The sequence below is a fragment of the Haliaeetus leucocephalus genome, unplaced genomic scaffold (assembly GCF_000737465.1).
Source record: "Haliaeetus leucocephalus isolate CR32 unplaced genomic scaffold, Haliaeetus_leucocephalus-4.0 Scaffold395, whole genome shotgun sequence".
In the NCBI taxonomy this organism is placed as follows: Eukaryota; Metazoa; Chordata; class Aves; order Accipitriformes; family Accipitridae; genus Haliaeetus; species Haliaeetus leucocephalus.
In genome coordinates, this window is record NW_010972831.1 from 1,945,226 (window position 1) to 1,963,285 (window position 18,060).

Sequence of the window (18,060 nt, forward strand, 5' to 3'; positions counted from 1 at the left end):
GCCCAGCAGCCCGTGCCCCGGCGGTCCCGGGCACGGCCCTGGGGCTGCCGTCGTCTTGAGGGGCCGTCGGGGCCGCCCCGCACCCGGGAAGCCGCCCCTGGATGGGCTGACAGGCCGTCGTCGTCGTCGTCATCCCCAGCATGGCGGTGGTGGCGTCGTGCGGCGCCAGTTGGGCCGGGCTCGCCTCGGTTTAGGCGAGGCGGTGGTCCGGCTGGTGCGGAGTAGTTACAACTAAACTCGTTTTAATTTCTGCTGCCTTAGTCCGGCCTGAACCGACGCCCTGCTGTAGGACTGCGGACCCCGAGAGGTGCTGCTGGGGGGCAGGAGGAGGGCCAGCGGCCGCTTCTGGTGGCGGTTCCCAGTTAGGCTGGGTTACGGGGTTCGTCAGGCCCCCCCGGGTAATTGAACGTGCCTTCTGCAGCGTCACCTGTGATGTTGTGGTGATGGGGCCGTGTTACGTCGTGGTCTGCCCTGCTGCTCCCGGGGTGGTCTGAGGTGTCGGGGTGGTCAAAGAGAGGGTGATGGGAACATCCACAGTCGCTGGTCTGAAATTTTTCTTATAGATACTAGAGCTTAGGGAGGTTTATTAGGTTCAGCAGGTAGGGGCCTAATCCTGTGGTTTGGCTTTCAGGGACAGCTCTGTCGCTTGAAGGATCAAATCCTGAACGGCTGCTGTTCCAGCTGTTTTTCAGGCTCAGTGCTCTTTATGCTGGTATAAAATACTCCATACGTGAAGGCTTGACCTTAAGTACAGGTGTTAACAAAGCAATGCCCCATCGCTCATCAAACCCGACGGTCCGGGTGCTGTAGGCACGTTACGGTGCTGAAGTCAAGCCTAAGGACAGCTTAGTGCCTTGCGTGTTCTTCGTGATTTATTGGAGTGGTGTTAGGCAGCAGTGAGACTAACACAAAAAGACAGTAGCAAGCCTGGCCTTGGAGCTCTTTTCTCTTTTATTTCCCTCTCTTGGAATCTGTGTCAGAAGGGGTGGTGAGCCACGAACTAGTAATTTCCTGAAGCTACTTTGGCCCTATCAGTGTTCTTATTCTAAATATCAGTGTATCCATGCGTGTGCAGGCACTATCCTATCCACAACAACGAATGAAAACATCTGTTAATTACCAATAACATACAGAATGCTGTTGATTTTTTTCCTTGGTGAGGGAATGTTACTGGTCGGTGGGTATTTACATTTCTGGTAATTAATTAATGGGTTTTTGAAAATTTTAGGGAATTTAGAAGTTGTCAGCCAAGAGTCTATCCATCTGGTCAGGCCATTGAGCGCCCTGTGTCACTTTCTTGGGAGTAAGACATTCACAACAGGTGTATTTATTCTTACTGTGGCTGTTTATTTGAAAATGTGTCAGAGTTCTTGGAGCAGAGCCCTGTTGCGCAGGAGAGGTACAAACAGGTAACTGCGAGACTGTCCTAGTCCCGAGTGCTGTCACCCCGTGGACAGCTTTCATCTACAGCAAGTCTGTCGCATTAATAGCCAAGGGAGGTAACAGCCAAGGCTGTTGTTTTGGAGATGGGTTGGGTCAGCGTGTTGAGAGTGTGTGCCCAGTGTAATAACAATCTCTAGTATTTTCATTTCAACTGTGTAAAAAAGGCGACTTCAAACACAGCAGCAAAATCAGTAGCTAACCTCCTAACTCTTTTTTTTTCCCCTTTTGGAGTCAGTTGAAAGGATTTCCTCTTATGCCTGTTTGTTTTACCAGGAAGGTTACGAGAAGAGGTCTTACAGCTGACTGACTAGTGATTCCAGCAGAGGGGTGGAGATTAAAAATGTCAAAAATTACTACAGAACTTCTTTTGGAAAGAGCGGTTCCAAGATCTACGAGGCTCCGAAAGATCGAGACGCTGAAGTAAGTGCAGACAGGCCCATGGAAAATTCCAGCTGAATTCAGCCTAGGCGATCCCTTTTTTTGTCTTTCTTCCCCTAAGCATTTTTACTGAAAAAAGAGAGACGGTTACAAAGCACAGAACAGGAGATGGCATTCTCAATGCAGGACCAGTGAGCACTAGTGGAACTGCATTCACTAGATAGGTTATCAGCAGTTAGCACCTCTTTTCACCATTTATATTGTATATATGCTGCCACCTTCTTTCTGTAAAACTGCTTAAGGCTGGATCCTGATTTCCTAACCCTAAGATATACTCCCTACCCCCAAACCACTTCTGTCTTTGCTAGTAATTGCTTAATGTGAATAAGAGAATCTCTTTGGCCTAGATTTCAGAGGGTTTTAAAAATATTTTTGGCATTATTTCCCCTCCCTTTTCCTCTCCCTCCATCACTTTCCATCTCTTCTAAACCTAATTATATTAGTACCTCAAACATTGCAGAGAGGGATAATAAACTCTGACACAATTAGAAACCAGTAAAAACAGTTTTGATGCTCAGATCCTTAACAGAGGTCATTGAAAATATGTGTCTTTCCAAATGTTTAATACAGTGGAATTTCGCTATTACAGAACTGGTCAATCTGAGTGACTCAGCTAGCCAATTTCTGGCTGGCACCTTTGTTGTTTTTGTTGCTGATGTAAGAGTTTTGGGTTTCATATGTACTCTTTAAAGTTATTTCTTTTGGTTTGTCTTGTGCTAAATGTTTTTAGGGAGAAATCAAAAGTTTATCTGAGGAGTATAAGCTGCAGTAATCTGGGTAACAAAGTGATGTTGAAATGTTTGAAGTAGTGAATTTCTAGAGTGTGGCTTCTTCCATGCGGCTTCGTACCATGATTTTGAAGGGTTATATTTCAGAAAGTCCGTTTGGGGAACACTGTGTTGAGTTTCTCCCCAAAATGACACAGTAGTCGCACTATGCTTTGCAGCCAGCTGAATTCTGTTGAACCTTTCTTACATGCTTTGACTGGCTGGTTAGGCTTCTGAGATGACAAGTGAAGGAGGAGTGATCTTGTTTCCTAATTTTATTTACCTTATTTATTCACACTTCATTTATATTTAGAAGGCCTTTTTTTAACTAATCATTAGAGATGGAGATTCTGTTTGTTAAAGGAACTCAGGCTTGTATCCTCAAGAGATGTCGGCTGTCAGGACTAGAAACTCTCTTTGGAGCTCAACTAAATGATGTAATCAAATCTAAATGACTCTTCTTATAATATGCAGTTTTCACTTTCTTAGGGAGAAGGAGTGGTTTTTTCCCCTCACAAATATTGCCCCTCTTCCTCTTTCAGGACAGATTGCTTCTGTTTTGGTGGCAGCCTTGGGATTTTGTTAGGTAGATTTCCATATTTGCCATGGGAAGATTTTGCAGTAAAATTCACTGTAAAAGAAATGGAAGAATCACCTTTTTGTGCAGTTAGTTCTTTGAAAACAGCCAAATGATATGGGGACCTACTCTGCACTTGGCCTGAACTTAACTTCTAATGCAGAGAAGAAAAGTTTTGAACCAGATCAGCAAACTGATCAAATTTGCTATGTTGTTGTGTGAATGCAGGTGTCAGCATGAAGGAGGGGGAGGACAGGACTAGCATTTTGGAATCACCGTAGTCTTATGTTGCTTACACCAGTTGTGAGATGGTGATTTCAAAAAAATGGGTGAAATAATGAATCTAGGGCATTCTGTGGACAGGTTAGACTGACGGTGTAGTGAATAAGTGTCTTGTATTGCCGCAGCTTGTTTTGTTGAATTTACGTTGCAAAGGAATAAAATACCAACGTTCTTAGAGGTGTAGTAATTTTTAATATGAGCAAGAACTTTTCCGGCGATTCACTGCTCACGGCCAGCTCTGTTATCCATAGGAGGTTTATCGGGATTGCAGGTTAACTGCACTGCAAATACTTTGGTAGTCTTGCGTCTCTGATGGTGTCTGTTAGCTCAGACACAGCATCTTTTCCAGGTATGTGTGCTTGCAGTCCAGAATACTGCAGACAAGAAAACACAAGTTTGGTCAGATTTACCCAGTGAGTTGTGCTAGACTGAGAGGTGCCACCAGGTGGGACCTTGTATCCTGTGAAAGTCAGCACTTGTTTTTCCAATGAACTGCAGATAGTTCGTGTTCTCTTTTGTTTTCAGCCTGTCCAAGCTGCAGTTGAAGACTGGAGACTTAGATCCACGTTTGTTTTCCCGTCTGAGGCATCTGCAGAAACTAGATCTCTCTGATAATTTACTGGACAAATTTCCCAACAGTCTAACCCTGCCTGATCTGCGTGTCCTAAACTGCAACAACAACAAACTAGAAGATGTAACTGCTCTGAAACAGTTCCCTCTGCTCGAGGAGCTAACCTACGAGAACAATGTGTACTTGACAGTGAGTTACCTCCCATCCTTAGAAGCTGAGCATTAAATAGAGGGGGAAACAAACAGCAGTTGTGCCTAGTTCTTGTATGTTGTTCTTAGGCAGCAAGTGTTAGGGCGTCTGAGAAAGCAGCCAGTCTTTTTGTGCCCCTTCACCAATTTGTGCCACTATTTCCCAATCTGCAGAAGTGACTTGCCCAAGACCACTCAGATATTAAAATCTAGGTATCTTGAACTGCTGATTCTCCAGGCCAGAGTCCCATCTTAGTTAGCTTATCAGGCAGGATATCTTATGCTCATGCTTGTGTAAAATATAGTAATGACTGTGTAGAAATGTCCTTCTTAGATGTTAGTTTTAGTGCCCCGTGTACTCTGGAAGAGCAGATTTGGTCATCTGATGAGGGGTTAAACTTGGTGATTAGTCTAGTTTTGGTTTTCTGAATTCTCCCAAGAGGCTCTGCTGACTGTGCAGTTTGAGCATCTGAAACTGTAATTTTACTTGTGCTTTAAACTGGCATCAGCCACCATCCCGGACCCAGATGCTAGTTGCTGTTACGTGCTGGCAGAAGTATATGTGCGGCTGTATGGTAAACTGGATTGGGGAACTGGTCTGACCTAAAACACACCTGACCCACAGAATCCCTGCTGGTATTCGTTTACTGTAGGCAGGGCAGGCCTTCCTCTGTATTAGATGCTCACTCAGAGTTAAAGGATGTGAACAGAATACCCTGCATTGCACTCGGGCCGGAGCTGATGAGCCTGGTTACACCGCCACCACCTTGTGTTGGATGTTAGTACTGCTTAAGTGCAAGGCAGGTCTTCTGTCTGCAGTTTAAGATCCCAACTCATAGGAGAAGGATAATTTACAACTAAAAGGTGATATTCGAGTCGGAAATGCTGAGAAGATTTCATGAAATTACTTTTCCTGACTAAATATATTCTTCTCATCCTTGGCTATATTTTAATAAAGGACTAAAGCTAAAGCAAGTACCATGCATACAATTTTTGTAACTCTGATGCCTTATCTTTCTAGCTCAACGATGACTATAAAGTAATGTTTCTTTTGCAAAATCTTCGGCTACTCAATGGCAAGGATATAACCAAACTGGCTAATCATGTGAGGCGTGTCAATAGTCGTAAGCTCACCAGCAAGGTAAGATGTGTGATATTTTCTTAATCTCTAAACACCTTAGAAGTAACTAAATACTGTGCTCAGTTTAATGACAGAGTTGCAAACAAGCATCAAATGGTTAACAATAATTCTGGTATGATCTAAGCACAGCCTGTGGTTTTGGCCACCTAGTAAATGTCTTACTGCTGCTTTCTCTGGTCACTGCTTGCATTTGCTCTGCCTGTTCTGTATAGCCAACTTCTGCCTTCAGTTTAAATCACAGGAGCAGGGCCAACAAGGTCTGTGTGTGACCCTCTGTTTTTTCAGGTCACTCCAATCATCATTAAAAAATGGGAGAAGCCTAGTGCTGACATAACAGCTGCATATACCTCCTCATCTAATTTACATTACTGTCCTGGCCGCAGGCATGGGGAGCACAAAACCAAGCTCAGGATAATCTTGCTTTTTCCAGCATACACCAGGAACAAGGATTTGTTTGTTCTTCTTCAGCTGTGCATGTTTGCAACTGTATTTTCACTCATTTATGTACACAGTTTAGCTCCTACAGATTGTCCCCACAAAGCATGTTGTGATCTTGAGCAAAATTATTGTTCTATTATGAAAAAGGGGGGGGGGTTGTACAGTACTGCTCTTAGCATTTGTATTCTAGTTAGTTGATTTTGTTAATTCCTTCTGTGTAGCAGTGGTGGAGAGATCAAATACTGAAGACTGGGATGGCTTATTGTGCAAAGTGTTATCTGTGTAATACTTTGTACCTCAAAGGGTCTTGGCGAGGGCTGCTCAGCCTCTTATTCTCCAGGCAACTGGGCATGGTTTGCTGTTTAATGAGACACCAAATGCTCCCCCGTGCTGTTCATTTTGTGCTGGTGCCTGTGCCCCAGATACTCAGATACTTTTCCCTGATGGTATTGCTTTGTACCTGGCTGCCCAGTTCTTACTGCTGTGTGTCTAAATGTAAAATGTCTCTTGGGTCCGAATGCTTTTGGATGTGTTACTACCCACCAGAAACTCTCAGATGGGAAACTGTGCTGATAGATGAGCGTCTGCATGATTGTGCCCATAGTTCGGAAGCCTTTTGGAGTCAAAGCATCTTTATAAATGGGGATGACACATGCAGCAGTCCTGCTCACGCACACACTTGAACTACAAGAAAATTCATACATGCCCGTTATGCCATGCCTGTTATAATAAATTAGTTACCTGTCAGGTGCTCCCTGTTAGTAGGGCACAGCGCAAGACTCCTTAAGATGATTTGCTATGGATCCAGAGGCATGAAATCAGGCATTGCTCTGGGTTCATGTTGATGGTATCTGCTTAGCCACACTCACTTGAAGTTGGTTCAGAGGAACTGGGTTTCTTGTTAGCTGAAGTCATAGTTTGAACACTGATAAAATAAATGGAAGCAGTGCCATCGTTTAGCTAGCAGATCCTAAGGGTTGGCAACTTCTTAAATGCTTTCACAAGTACTCTTGTGCTTTTCTGCTCTGGTTTTCTGTAGTATTCTGTTGGATAAACTCAGTCTTTCTGCCTAGGTTACTGCTCACTGGGAAAAATTCTTCCGTGACCAACTTCCTGAGAAATATACAGCTGAGCAAGTGAAGTCCATCAAGAAAAAGTTCCTGAAGTCAGTACAAACCAATGTAGTATATGGACCCAGCTCACTCAGTGAATTCACCCGCTGGCGGGTAGGTTACATTTCACTTACCCTTCTGTTCTTCAGGCAAGGACTCTGCAGCCTGATTCTGAAATGGATTTGATTAAAAAGCTCTGTGGATTTGGGTTCAGGGTATCAGGGCTCTTGCAGACAGGTGATATCACTTTTTATGGTTTTCTTCACTGCTTTGTTAAGCAGTTAGAGAAGCACTAGGACTAAACGTGCACCAAGTTGCAACGACTGCCATTAAACATTGTTTTTTAATTCATAAGCAATAACGATACTTGTACTAATTAACGAGACTGCAGTATCCTTAGTACTTAATTATTTGCAGATAACTCTAATGGCAACCTTTGGTCTTGATGGAAGCTGTATGAAAGGAGAAAAGATAATGACAGAACTGTAGTTACTCCCAGCGGGGAAAGATAGCATTTAGTTTGTAACATATGTTTTAATTGTATGTGCATACATACCATTGAGGCTTCCATCTCTCCTTTGTCTTGTTTCATTGCTGTGCTGTTGTTTTTGCAAATGTGTACCCTGGATGCCCATGACAAAGTGAAGTTCTTGGGTCATGTAAGGGAGGATTTGGCCTGCCAGGCTCTCAGCTGACGACTCATCCATCTCTTGTGAAATTCACGTAGAATAGTGGAAGCAGATACTAAAAACTCAGCAAAGCAGCTCTTGTCATTACACATCAGAGTTTGACTGCTGTTGCTTTTTGTCTTTTGGGTTTGTTTTTTTTATATATCCACATATTTGTTCCTAAGGTGAAAATGATTGCAGAAGAGTTTCTGGCATACTCACTGGGTCTGGAGTTAAACACAGATCCTGAACTAGAGGAAAAGATGGATGAAAATGAGGAAGAAAGTACAGAGAGCCCCAGGGAAGCTGCAGAGGACGTGGGTCAGGTAGGTGATTTTTCCAGTTACATTAACAATGTTCTTTTTATTTCTTATGAATTCAGTAGCACTTGTCAGTTTACATTTATGACCCTTTGGTAACCGTAGGGGCAGTCTCAGGCTGCAGCCTGTATTCAGCAGCTGAGGCTTGTTCTTTATGGCCAGATTGAAGCTTTCCCAGCAATGCGAAGGTACAATTGCTCTCCAAGAGGAGAGCACTTCCATTCTCATATGACACCCAAAAGATTTCATAAGTATAGTCCTACTGAGTCCACCTATCCTTTGAGGAAGGGATATTTTTATGAGAGAACTGGGCTGATGCATGGCCAGACTGTGATGGTGCTTGCCTTCTTTGACATGGCTGCCAATTAAACCCCCTCGGTCCATGGGCCAGATTTGTTTTTCCACATCGTATGTAAATTGTAAGTAACTAGGACAAGGGAAGGGAGATGAAAATGAGGCTGGCTATGTGATTTTCATTAGCTTCTGCCTCTAGGAACTCTGCAGCTCTGTGCTGTCTGATATTTGGAATCCAGTCTATAATCGTGGGAGGGTACTTGCATTTGAATAATTAATATCTCTGACTGACAAATCATCTGCACAACTCAGAGAAGCTAGAAACCTGCAGAAACTGACAACATGCTTTATAGGTCACGATAATGCCCAGGAAGAGGAAAAGAAATAATTCAAAATCGGGGTCTGGAAACAAGAGATCCAAGTCCCAGGCAAAGACTGAGGAGGAGGCTGTAGTTAATCCCAGAAAGTCCAGTCATGTGCAGGATGACCCAGCTCCTGATAAACCAAGAACATCGAACCAGTCAGCCAAAGAGGCAACCCCTGAGCAGGGAGCTGAAGGTACTCATAAGAATGGAGAGCAGTGTCCCAAGGGGCAAAGCAACAGAAGATCTGGCCAGCTGACAGGGGAACAGAAAAGCCAGGAGCAGGACAACGGAGTTGTTAGCTTGACTCCAGTGAAGAACTCCAAGGGCAAGGTATGTTCATCAGCCCCTTTGGGACTGGCTTTCGGCCTCTTGGTTTAGTGGGAGGAGCCGCATTCAGATTTCATCAGAGCTCTACACAGGTTGGAGCTCATAATTGGCCAGATATATTGTGAGTTACGGTTTTTGTTTTGTTTTGTTTTGTTTTCTGTTGTTTTAAATCTCTCAGAGCCATCAGGGAAGGCCCCCCCCCCCGGAGACAGTGAATCCCCTGCAGGGGATGGATGGACCAGCGCTCTGAGGTGGTGCACTGAAAGAAAGCCTGTTCTTAGAAATGGAACTGGCATGACTTGCTCTCAGGTCAAACTGGTGGCTGCATGGGGAAAGGTGTTTCCCCCTCAGCTCAGACCAGTGGGGATCTAAAGGTTTTTTCACATTTCTCTGCAGCAGGAAATGGGGTTCACTGCTGGGGTCTGCTGGGCACTTCTTTTCTAAACAGCTGACTGCTGGTTTAGGAGTCTTGAGCATTGGTGGCACCTCAGTCTCTCCTGTTCCCTGTAGCACAGAAGGGCTGAAAAATACTTCAGTTTAACTCAAATTGCTGTGTTCAGTAGAGGGTTCTGTCAAGGCAATCACAGGCAAACCGCTGTCAGGGGAATGAATTTTCTAAATGTGGATGGTTTATTGTAGGAGGATGTCAGTGCAGAGCCATTGCATTTTCTTCAGTGTCACAGTAAAGGCAACAGCCGCGAGGATTTTAAAACGCAGCTCTGGTCCTGTGTCTTCGAGCCATTGCTAGACTGTGGAGCCAGGAAAGGTGAGCTCTTAAAGAGGTTTGCAGGATTCCCAGAACCACCTGGCTCTGGAATCCCAGCGGACTCCATGCGTTAGACCCCTGCTCCTTCAAGCTGTAGTCTCCATTGTCAGGAATGAGACTTGCTTACATACTCCTTCTTTGACTTTGAAAACAGGAGACTGGGAGAGCACCAGGCAGTGATAAGCTGCAGTCTTCATGTGTTATTCGTGAACCTGGGAACTTCTCACCTCTTCTTTCAATCTTTCAGATCCCATTGTGAGCTCCTCCAGAACCGTGGCAACATGTGGAGGGGAATCTGTCTGTCTGATTGATTGTGAGACAGGGACGGTGCTGAAAAAGTATAAGGTGGCTACAGAGGTAGGTTGCAAGTGGGAAGAGTAAGCATTAAATGGAAATACCATAATCTGTTATAATTACATACATGTATATATTATATACATTACAAAGAGTTCTGAAAGGGTTTCAAGCATTAGCTTGGACAGGTCTTAAAAGGATGAAGATAGTAAATATTTCTTGCTTATCCTTTTAGCCCGGTTTGATTTTTTTTTTTTAATCTTAGTTTAAAAGATAAGTCTGCCCGTCTTCTCCTCACACAGGCATACGTATGTGTATCCAGGCTGCTAAGACTGCTTGATGGCATAGAGGAATAAACATCCTGTTTTGATAGTTTATGTTCTTCTGAGGGTTGTTTTGAGATTCGATGCTCCAGCTCGAATAGTTGTGTCATTCACCTGAATAGTTCTTGTGATAGTTGTCTCATCTCTGAGCTAACAGCCATCCTGCTGGCTGTTCTCTTTCACGCTATTCTTGGTTTCTCTCTATCCTAGGAGTTTTTCAGTGTTGCATGGACAACCCTCACAATGGTAATCAGCGACAGTCGGAAAAAATCTCATAATATCTTGGCAGCTGCTGGGAGGAGAGGGATTGTCAAGCTGATTCATGTGGCGGCTGACTTCTGCTATGGAGAGATAAAGGCTCATAAAAAGCCCATAGCTACTGTCTGCTTCAGCCCAACTCGAGAAACTCACCTCTTCAGTAAGTCTCTGGTTCAGAATCTCTTTAGCTTTAGTACCTAATGTAGAAAAGGCTGGGCTTCCTTAACAAGGGGAATTGTCCCCAGTGCAAGCAGGTGGAGGTAGGGACCGCACACACGCACAAAGAGCATGGACAGACGTTATGGAGAGAGTATTGTTAGTGTCATATGGCAGTCATCTACACAAGGTACAAATTGTTTCAGCCACAAAGCCTGACTCTTTAGCTGAGGTGCAGCAGCTCGCATTTCCCTCTCAGTAGCTCTCAGGGTGGCTGTCACGCACGCATTAGCCACAAACAAGGCCAGTAGTGGATCCGTTCCGCAGGGATGAGTAAGAAGAATGATAACCAGAGCAGCCTGCTGGGGGCCAGGCAGCAAGCGGTCAGCTGGCAGGACTCTCATCAAGCATGGCAACAGGGGCAATGCAGCGTATAATGGGCTGTTGGATTTCATTTTTTCCAACGAGCAAAACTATGCGCTTAATTGCTTTTGAATAAATGAAAATTATTTTGAGTTCTGTGCCTCGTCAGAAGTCTTTATTCAGGTCCTGATGTAGAAGAGAGCTTTGCCACAGTAGGGCCCAGAGAGGCTTATGGTAAGAAATGAACCATCATATTACAAATTGCAGCTGCATTGTCAGGCCTGTAAAATAAGCTGTTACAGACCCTTTCAGACCACACCTGCCCCCCACAGCACATTGTTTTTCTTGCCTACAATTGCCCACATCCTGGAGTGGTTAGAGTGCTACATGAACCATTAAAAGTGGAATTTTTTTAAAACACAGGTATCTGTAGTGAATACTTTTCAAGAAGCAGCTCAAGAGTGCAAAAAGCAGATGCCTAGAGGGGTAAGGAGGTTGATGGCACACCCATATAATGGTGTGGACAGCAGGGCTCATTACATTACATAGAAAAATTTATAGTAATAAAGTGAGAGTCTTTGCATGCCTGTTTGGGGACTGGACACTAACCCATTTACTCTGAGTTTGAGGGATGCCATCTGATTAGGATTGTTTCTGCTATCAGTACATCAGCTTGGTGACAAAGGACATTAAGTGTCTTTCACACTTTATATCAGTGCCTGACTTTCCCAATGAGAGCTGCTGCGGATGTGAACACAGTAAGCTGTGGACATGTGGAATAAAGTGGTGTCTGCCTAAGAGTAGAGGCTGGGCCTTGTACTGTAGATTCCGCTAGAACCCACAACCAGAAACATGAGCTCAAAGGGGCACTAATTAGTGACCTTGTGAAGCCACAACTTAGTAATGGACACCAGGAAACAAACTTTATTTTATCTGCTCCTCTCAGAGCACAGGATGAGAATGCAAATTACTGACCGTGCATGTTTGACAATGTCTGTGGTGTTGAGCCAGGAGCCTCTGTGACTGCTGCTGTGCTTTAATGAGCTCTCTGATGCCACAGGCTTAGAGTGTTACAGCCTGTGACACAGGTAGAATTGCCAGCTAGCACGAGAAGAGCCAGATGAGCAGCGGTGTCACTACCTGCTTCTCTTCTGTGTCCCACAGCTGCATCCTATGACAAGCGAATTGCACTCTGGGATATTGGGATTCCAGACTGTGACTACAATTTCAAAGCAAGGTAAAGGTTCAAAAAACAGATGTGGCCAGTCCAGGAGCCTATAACTATCACATTGCAGCACCACTTAACTGGTTTTTTTTGCCTTTTTTTTTTTTAGCCAGCTGCTGGTGCTGGAAGCGATCTCTATTCCATTACGGATTGCCCCAGTCCCCACCTGCCCAGATCAGTACCTGCTGGCTGGCTGTGAAAGCGGCTGCTTTGCCTGGAATATAAAACTGGATAAGGAACAAAAAAGCAGGTGAGAACCAAAAGTTGGGGGCATGCATTTGTTTCCCATAACAAGAAAAGGCAGTCCTAGCAAAGGCTTTATTTCTAACCAAGGAGGTCTGGTCAAGAAAGCAGCATGTCCTACCAAACTTAAAACATATTGCCCTTCACATAGTGACAAGAAAAAAAATACTAGCATAATGCTAAAGGAGTGTTCAAAGCTCACAGCCCTGAGCTTGTACTGATGCTCCAGTCTACAAGTGTTGCAGGCTGCTTTGAAGGGAGGCTGACATGAGTGCAGTACAATACCCTGAAACTTAAGGGCGTATCATCTTGAAGTGGCGTAAGAGAGTGTAAATTCTTGGATCGAGTTCCAGTCTCACAGCAAGGCCTACCCTGCTTCTGGTATGTGAGTTTTATGGGAGCACAGAAAAAAATTACAAGAACGAAGCAAGCAAAGTCATGCCCTGCTGACTAATCCCGATGCCTACAAAACCAGATGAAGTAAAACAGCAGTCTCTTAAGCAAACAGGCTTCTGCTGTATTAATAAATCCAGGTGGCCAAAAACGTAAGTTCAAGTGAGAATTCATCTGAGTTTGTCGGGAGACTCACTAACACATGAATTTCCTTTCGGGTTCTGTACCCAAGTGCCCTTCCACTGCTGCCCATTCAGGACTTGACTCATTTCACCCTTCTCCCTACTCTAGGCCTTTTGAAGCCATATTCCAGTTTCCTGATGAGGATGGAGGCATTACAACATCTCACAGGGTTGATGGTTTGGCTTTTCTGAATGATGATGTCATTGGTGAGTATGAACACAATAGCCCAATGCAGAAAAACAGTCAGGCACCTCAGCATGCGGCAGGCTGAAGCCAGCATGATGAGCAGAGGGACTGAATGGGGTGTGACTACCTCTTCGATTTTTGGGGGCTACACAGAATGGAGTTGTCTCCCAGAGCCATTTAGCTTTCCTTGAAATGTGGCCTAGAGGTGCTAACCCATGTCTGAGCAAGACTGGAAATCAGACGGACCCATCCCCGAGAGCACGCTTGGCCAAGCAGTGCCGAAGCAGAAGGGAGGAGAGCCCCTTTCTGCTCAAGGGCTGGTGGCAGCAGTAGTTTTTTGCAGGGGAAATGGGGGTTCCCACATCTGGGAGCATGCTTAAAGCATGAGCTGGGTCTTTCTGAATAGCTTATGCTTGTTCTACAGTTCAGGAACATAAGCATGGGACTGAACATCCCTCTGCAGCCTCCAGTTATCCTGAAATAAGGTAAAGGAGATGGAAACAGTTGCTGTTGGTCCCACGTCTTAAAAGCCACCTTCTGGATGGACAACCTTCACCAGAGGCCAGCCTTTGTCTTGAGGCATTTCACTTCTCTGCAACTGACACAGCCTCTCCTGTCTTTCTTCCCTAGCTTCCAAGAGCTCTAAACCAGGATGCATATACTTATGGAGCTGGAGTCGGTCTTTTGACACAAAGGGAAAAGGATGCCAGCGAACGCTATCTGCCGTTATTCTAGCTGAGCTGGAGTGGTCTATGACAGACCTGTCCTACCTGACGCTCAGCACCTGCCCAGGTAGGCAGCACCCCTCCTCGGGGTGAGCAGCAAGGCTGTGCCAGTCACTGCAGCAGAGACGGCCACGTGGGTCAAGATTTGCTTTGAACAGTTGTGCCTGCCTCCCCTTTCACCCATCAGAAGAGCCTGTAGTTCGAGGCAGAGGCCTGGATTTCAGCCCCCATCAGCGAGCAAGCAACACCAGCCCTCGAGTCCCTGCACCACAGCTCCAGCACTGGGCAGCAACAGCCCAGCACCAGCTGTATATAAATAAGTAACAAATAATTACAGCTATACCATCTGCCATACAAGGGGGAACTGAGGTTTTACAGCGTTACGTGGACTGATTACATTACCAACACAGTCTTCCTTGTACAGCTCTCTAAAGCTCACAGAGCTGATGGCTTGGCCCTGTAGCTTTTCTGGAGCCATTTTAATGCTTAGTGCATCTAAAGTAAGAGATAGGAACACCACATGATGGGCAGCTGGCTTTTAATACTAACAAGGAATAGTCAAACCTGACCTGGTCACCACTTCCCAAAACCAAAAAAAGTCTAAAAAGAAATCCCAAAACACTTATCACTAGCTTTTGTCTACTAGAGTAAGATAGCTGATTTGTCTTTAAATTAATTGAGTTTTTTCAGAGCAAGGTAGATGATGGATATATTTGTGCCGGAAAGAGGTTTTGCTGAAATAAGACATCCTCCCCTGGGATCCTACAGCATGTCTTGAGCTCTGCTTTATAGCAGAATGGACTCTCGGTTCCACACGTTTTCCAGCTGCTTCTTTTGGTCTTACAGCAAAAGACTACGTGTTCTGTGGTGATGAGATGGGAAGTGTGTGGATGTACAACCTCTCAAACTACACCGCAGCATGGAGCTCTGCAAAGGGAAAACGCTCAGACAAGAAGATCCCTCCCACACAGGTAGGTCTCATTTACCTGCTGGGGCTGAGCAGACCTCCCGTCCGCTCCCCCTGCAGCTGTCCTGAGTTGCCTGAGCAGATTTGCACCAGAACATGCCTAGTGTTTTCTCTACCTAACACTCACAAGCAATTAAAAGCAATCGTCTCCAGAGCGTGACCAAGGCCATCTTTCAAATCTCACACAAACACAACTGTGACAGGAATTAGGAGCTGTAAAGCAGGGCTGTTTGCTCCTGCGTTCCACAGCTTGGCAACTTTTCCTAGCAGAAGGGCCCTCGGTAAAAAATTAGTGCTCAAACTGGAAAGCCTGACACTAGAAGCATGCAGATGCCATTTCTCTGGCAGGCCAAGGGGAGGGAAGCCAGAGTGGCTGTTCCTGGCAGAACTGTACACAGGAAAGGGCTCACTGCTGCTGCAAGTTCATGCCACCCTTTTTTCTTTGGTTTGATACATCCCTGGCCTCCAGTGATAGTCCTCTTTTGGGCAGTTACTGTTCCCTTGTGTGATGAAGGCACACACGTGCAAAGGCTCTCACTCCAGAGCCTGGTCTTGAGCTACATTATATATAGGCATGACATGACCTAGCATTCCATAAACTTTCTGCAAGCATATTGCCCAAGTCAACAGTCAGCTCCAGCTGCTTTCACTTTTTCCTTTCTGATCAAGTCCCTCTGCATTAAACCCTGCTCCTTTAGGAGGAGTACCATAAAGTTGCACCATTTCCCTCCGAAAGGGGAAGAACCTTTTCATTCAGCTTCCCCAGGTTGGTAGGGAAGCGGATTCCACAGCAACCCAATCATCAAACCAGGCCTTGCAGTAATTAATAACCTCCCATTTTCAGAGACAATACCACTGTGCCTTTCCTACCCAAAGTCTGTTCTCCTCGTAGATTCTCAAGTGGCCAGAGCTTCGAGCGAACAGGGAGCAGCTGACTGAAGTCCTAATAAACAATGTGGTATCAGACCCTACTTTTACTTACCTTGTTGTTCTAACTAGTGTGAACATAACAGCAATTTGGAAGAAGTCATAGTTCCTTGTAACAGAGTTTCATTCCCGTGCTTTGAAATAGTGCAGTATTAGTGACTGTTACCCATGTAATCATGAAGTTTTCTAGACCAGCTATTACGTGCAAGAGAAAAAAAAAAAAAAAAAAAAAAAAAAAAGGAAAGAGTTTGTTAAACTCATTAAGTCATTGTAAACATCCGGTTTCTTTTACTGTAAGTTTTCACAATTTGTGCATTTGTTTTATAGAAATGACACTTAATAAAACAAAATACCAGTTCGGTTGAGAGTGCCTAGACTTTTTGAAAAGGAAAAGCAGAGTTCATCTACCACTGTCACTCAGCAGCTTCTCATGCTGGCAGTACACTCACAATAAACTCGCCAACAGTCCAGTACAAATATTTGCCTTAAGGCTACAATTGGAAAAGTAGAAATAATTTTAATGAGTTTTATCCATCAAATCAAACAAGACATTTATCCTCTTGGCAAAGTGCCTGTCTAGTAGAAAAAAAAAAATCACCTCAGAATGTCACTGCTGCTGTCAAAAATTAAACATAAGTGGGAGAAGGGGGAAAATATTTGCCATGAATGGAAGTTTAAATATAGCATTCAGCTAACAAACAGACATGTCATTCTGCCTCAGAAGCACAGTCCACTCTAAATGGGGTGATTTTACTCAATTCCTTCTTGTTTGTCTTTAATAGCAACCTGTAAAACACAAACATACATATGCTAAGAGAAGAACCGTTGCTGAGCTGGAGAAGGTTAGTTTAAACATTCATAACAGTCTTCTGTGAAACACAGGAAGAGCTACAAACCTTCAGTGGAAATCTCTACACCATCCAGAAAAATAATACTTAAATTAAAATATAAACATATTTACAAAAGTTGTGCACTGTTACCTTTTACCAGCACATCAGAGAATGCTACACAGACAGTATCCTGTTCATAAACCCCCTGGTTTTGTCTGAATAAGCTTTCAGGCGGATTAAGTCTCAAAAATCAGGGGCTGAATACATAATAAATACAGCGGCACAGTTGAGCAGAAAGCAATGACAAGTGGTCAAAAAAAAAAAAAAAGAAAAAGTACTGTCCCAGACATTTGGCAGGAGAAGTAAAGAAAAAAAAACAAACCCCACACTTACTTAGAAGAACAGAAAATTACTTTCTACACTAATAAGACTGTGAGAAAACCAATGCCGGCCATCTAGGGAATTACAGAGTGGCCACTGAACCGTTAAGAGCAGGCAGGCTCCACCACGCCTTGACAGAAGCCAAGTATCACAATGCTGCATGGCTTCAATGACTTAAAATAGCGGCTCCAAGATAGACTACCCCTCCCTTTGTTTCACTTTTAATTGCAAGAAGCTGAATTACTTTAAAGAAGAAAAAAGAAACAAACTTACCCTGAACCTCTCTTCCAGGAGGGAAAGCTCGCTGATCAAATCCGTGATGGCGTTGGTGAAAGCTTCCTGGGGGCTGTAATCCGGGGTGGTTTGGACCCGGATGATAATTTTGTGTTCCAGCGGGTGCGGGACCTTGTACCCTGCAAATAACACCTGGGGGTCTTTCAGTAACTGCCTGGAACGGAAAAGCAGCAGTGAACAACCACGCAGCACAAATACAAGTGCTTTTTATATTAAAAAAAAATTTAAAAGCCATGTTTCTGATGATGGGTTTTCCCAACACACTTTCAAACAGGGCGTTACAAACCCGTTCGTGGAGGCAATCCCTTCACTTTTAAAGGCAGAATTGCTTTACCCTGACAACACCTATCACAACGGGACTAAACTTCCCAAGGTGAAAAAAAAAAGCCCTAATCCCCTCCCAAAATTTACACACACACACACCCCCCCGGCCTTAGCTCACGACTTGATGATGTTCCCCAGCGTGTGATCCTCCTTGTTGATGGTGAACAGGCAGGCGTTGGGCACCTTCGTGTCCTTGTTGATGGTGATCCTGAGTGGATACAGACCGGCCGTTACCACAGCGGCTCCCCCCGGCCCCGTTACAGACCGGGAGGCCGCGGGGGGCCGGGGGGG

General features: G+C 44.7%; 2 protein-coding genes across 4 annotated transcripts in view; one reads left to right on the plus strand and one right to left on the minus strand.

The window, feature by feature from the left end:
• Nucleotides 1–16,130, plus strand: part of LRWD1 (leucine-rich repeats and WD repeat domain containing 1) — a 16,674-nt gene extending 544 nt beyond the window's left edge. The window contains exons 1-16 of one of the 3 annotated variants that reach the window (XM_010573535.1): nt 77–307; nt 1,717–1,863; nt 4,033–4,267; nt 5,288–5,407; nt 6,919–7,071; nt 7,811–7,951; nt 8,593–8,934; nt 9,571–9,697; nt 9,945–10,054; nt 10,525–10,732; nt 12,256–12,328; nt 12,426–12,566; nt 13,244–13,341; nt 13,952–14,113; nt 14,893–15,017; nt 15,906–16,130. In XM_010573535.1, coding sequence (XP_010571837.1) covers nt 1,784–1,863; nt 4,033–4,267; nt 5,288–5,407; nt 6,919–7,071; nt 7,811–7,951; nt 8,593–8,934; nt 9,571–9,697; nt 9,945–10,054; nt 10,525–10,732; nt 12,256–12,328; nt 12,426–12,566; nt 13,244–13,341; nt 13,952–14,113; nt 14,893–15,017; nt 15,906–16,046 — 2,256 coding nt within the window. In that variant the 5' untranslated portion in view covers nt 77–307; nt 1,717–1,783 and the 3' untranslated portion in view covers nt 16,047–16,130. Of the gene's footprint in view, nt 1–76; nt 308–1,716; nt 1,864–4,032; nt 4,268–5,287; nt 5,408–6,918; nt 7,072–7,810; nt 7,952–8,592; nt 8,935–9,570; nt 9,698–9,944; nt 10,055–10,524; nt 10,733–12,255; nt 12,329–12,425; nt 12,567–13,243; nt 13,342–13,951; nt 14,114–14,892 lie in introns of those variants that run through there. The other 2 variants (XM_010573532.1, XM_010573534.1) reach the window with 2 other exon arrangements.
• Nucleotides 16,131–16,437: 307 nt separating this feature from the next.
• The window catches only part of POLR2J (polymerase (RNA) II (DNA directed) polypeptide J, 13.3kDa), a 1,803-nt gene continuing 180 nt past the window's right edge, over nt 16,438–18,060 (minus strand). The window contains exons 2-4 of the mRNA XM_010573903.1: nt 17,888–17,977; nt 17,425–17,599; nt 16,438–16,726 (exon numbers count right to left, since the gene is read on the minus strand). Of these exons, the coding sequence (XP_010572205.1) occupies nt 16,691–16,726; nt 17,425–17,599; nt 17,888–17,977 (301 nt within the window). The 3' untranslated portion in view covers nt 16,438–16,690. The remainder of the gene's footprint in view (nt 16,727–17,424; nt 17,600–17,887; nt 17,978–18,060) is intronic.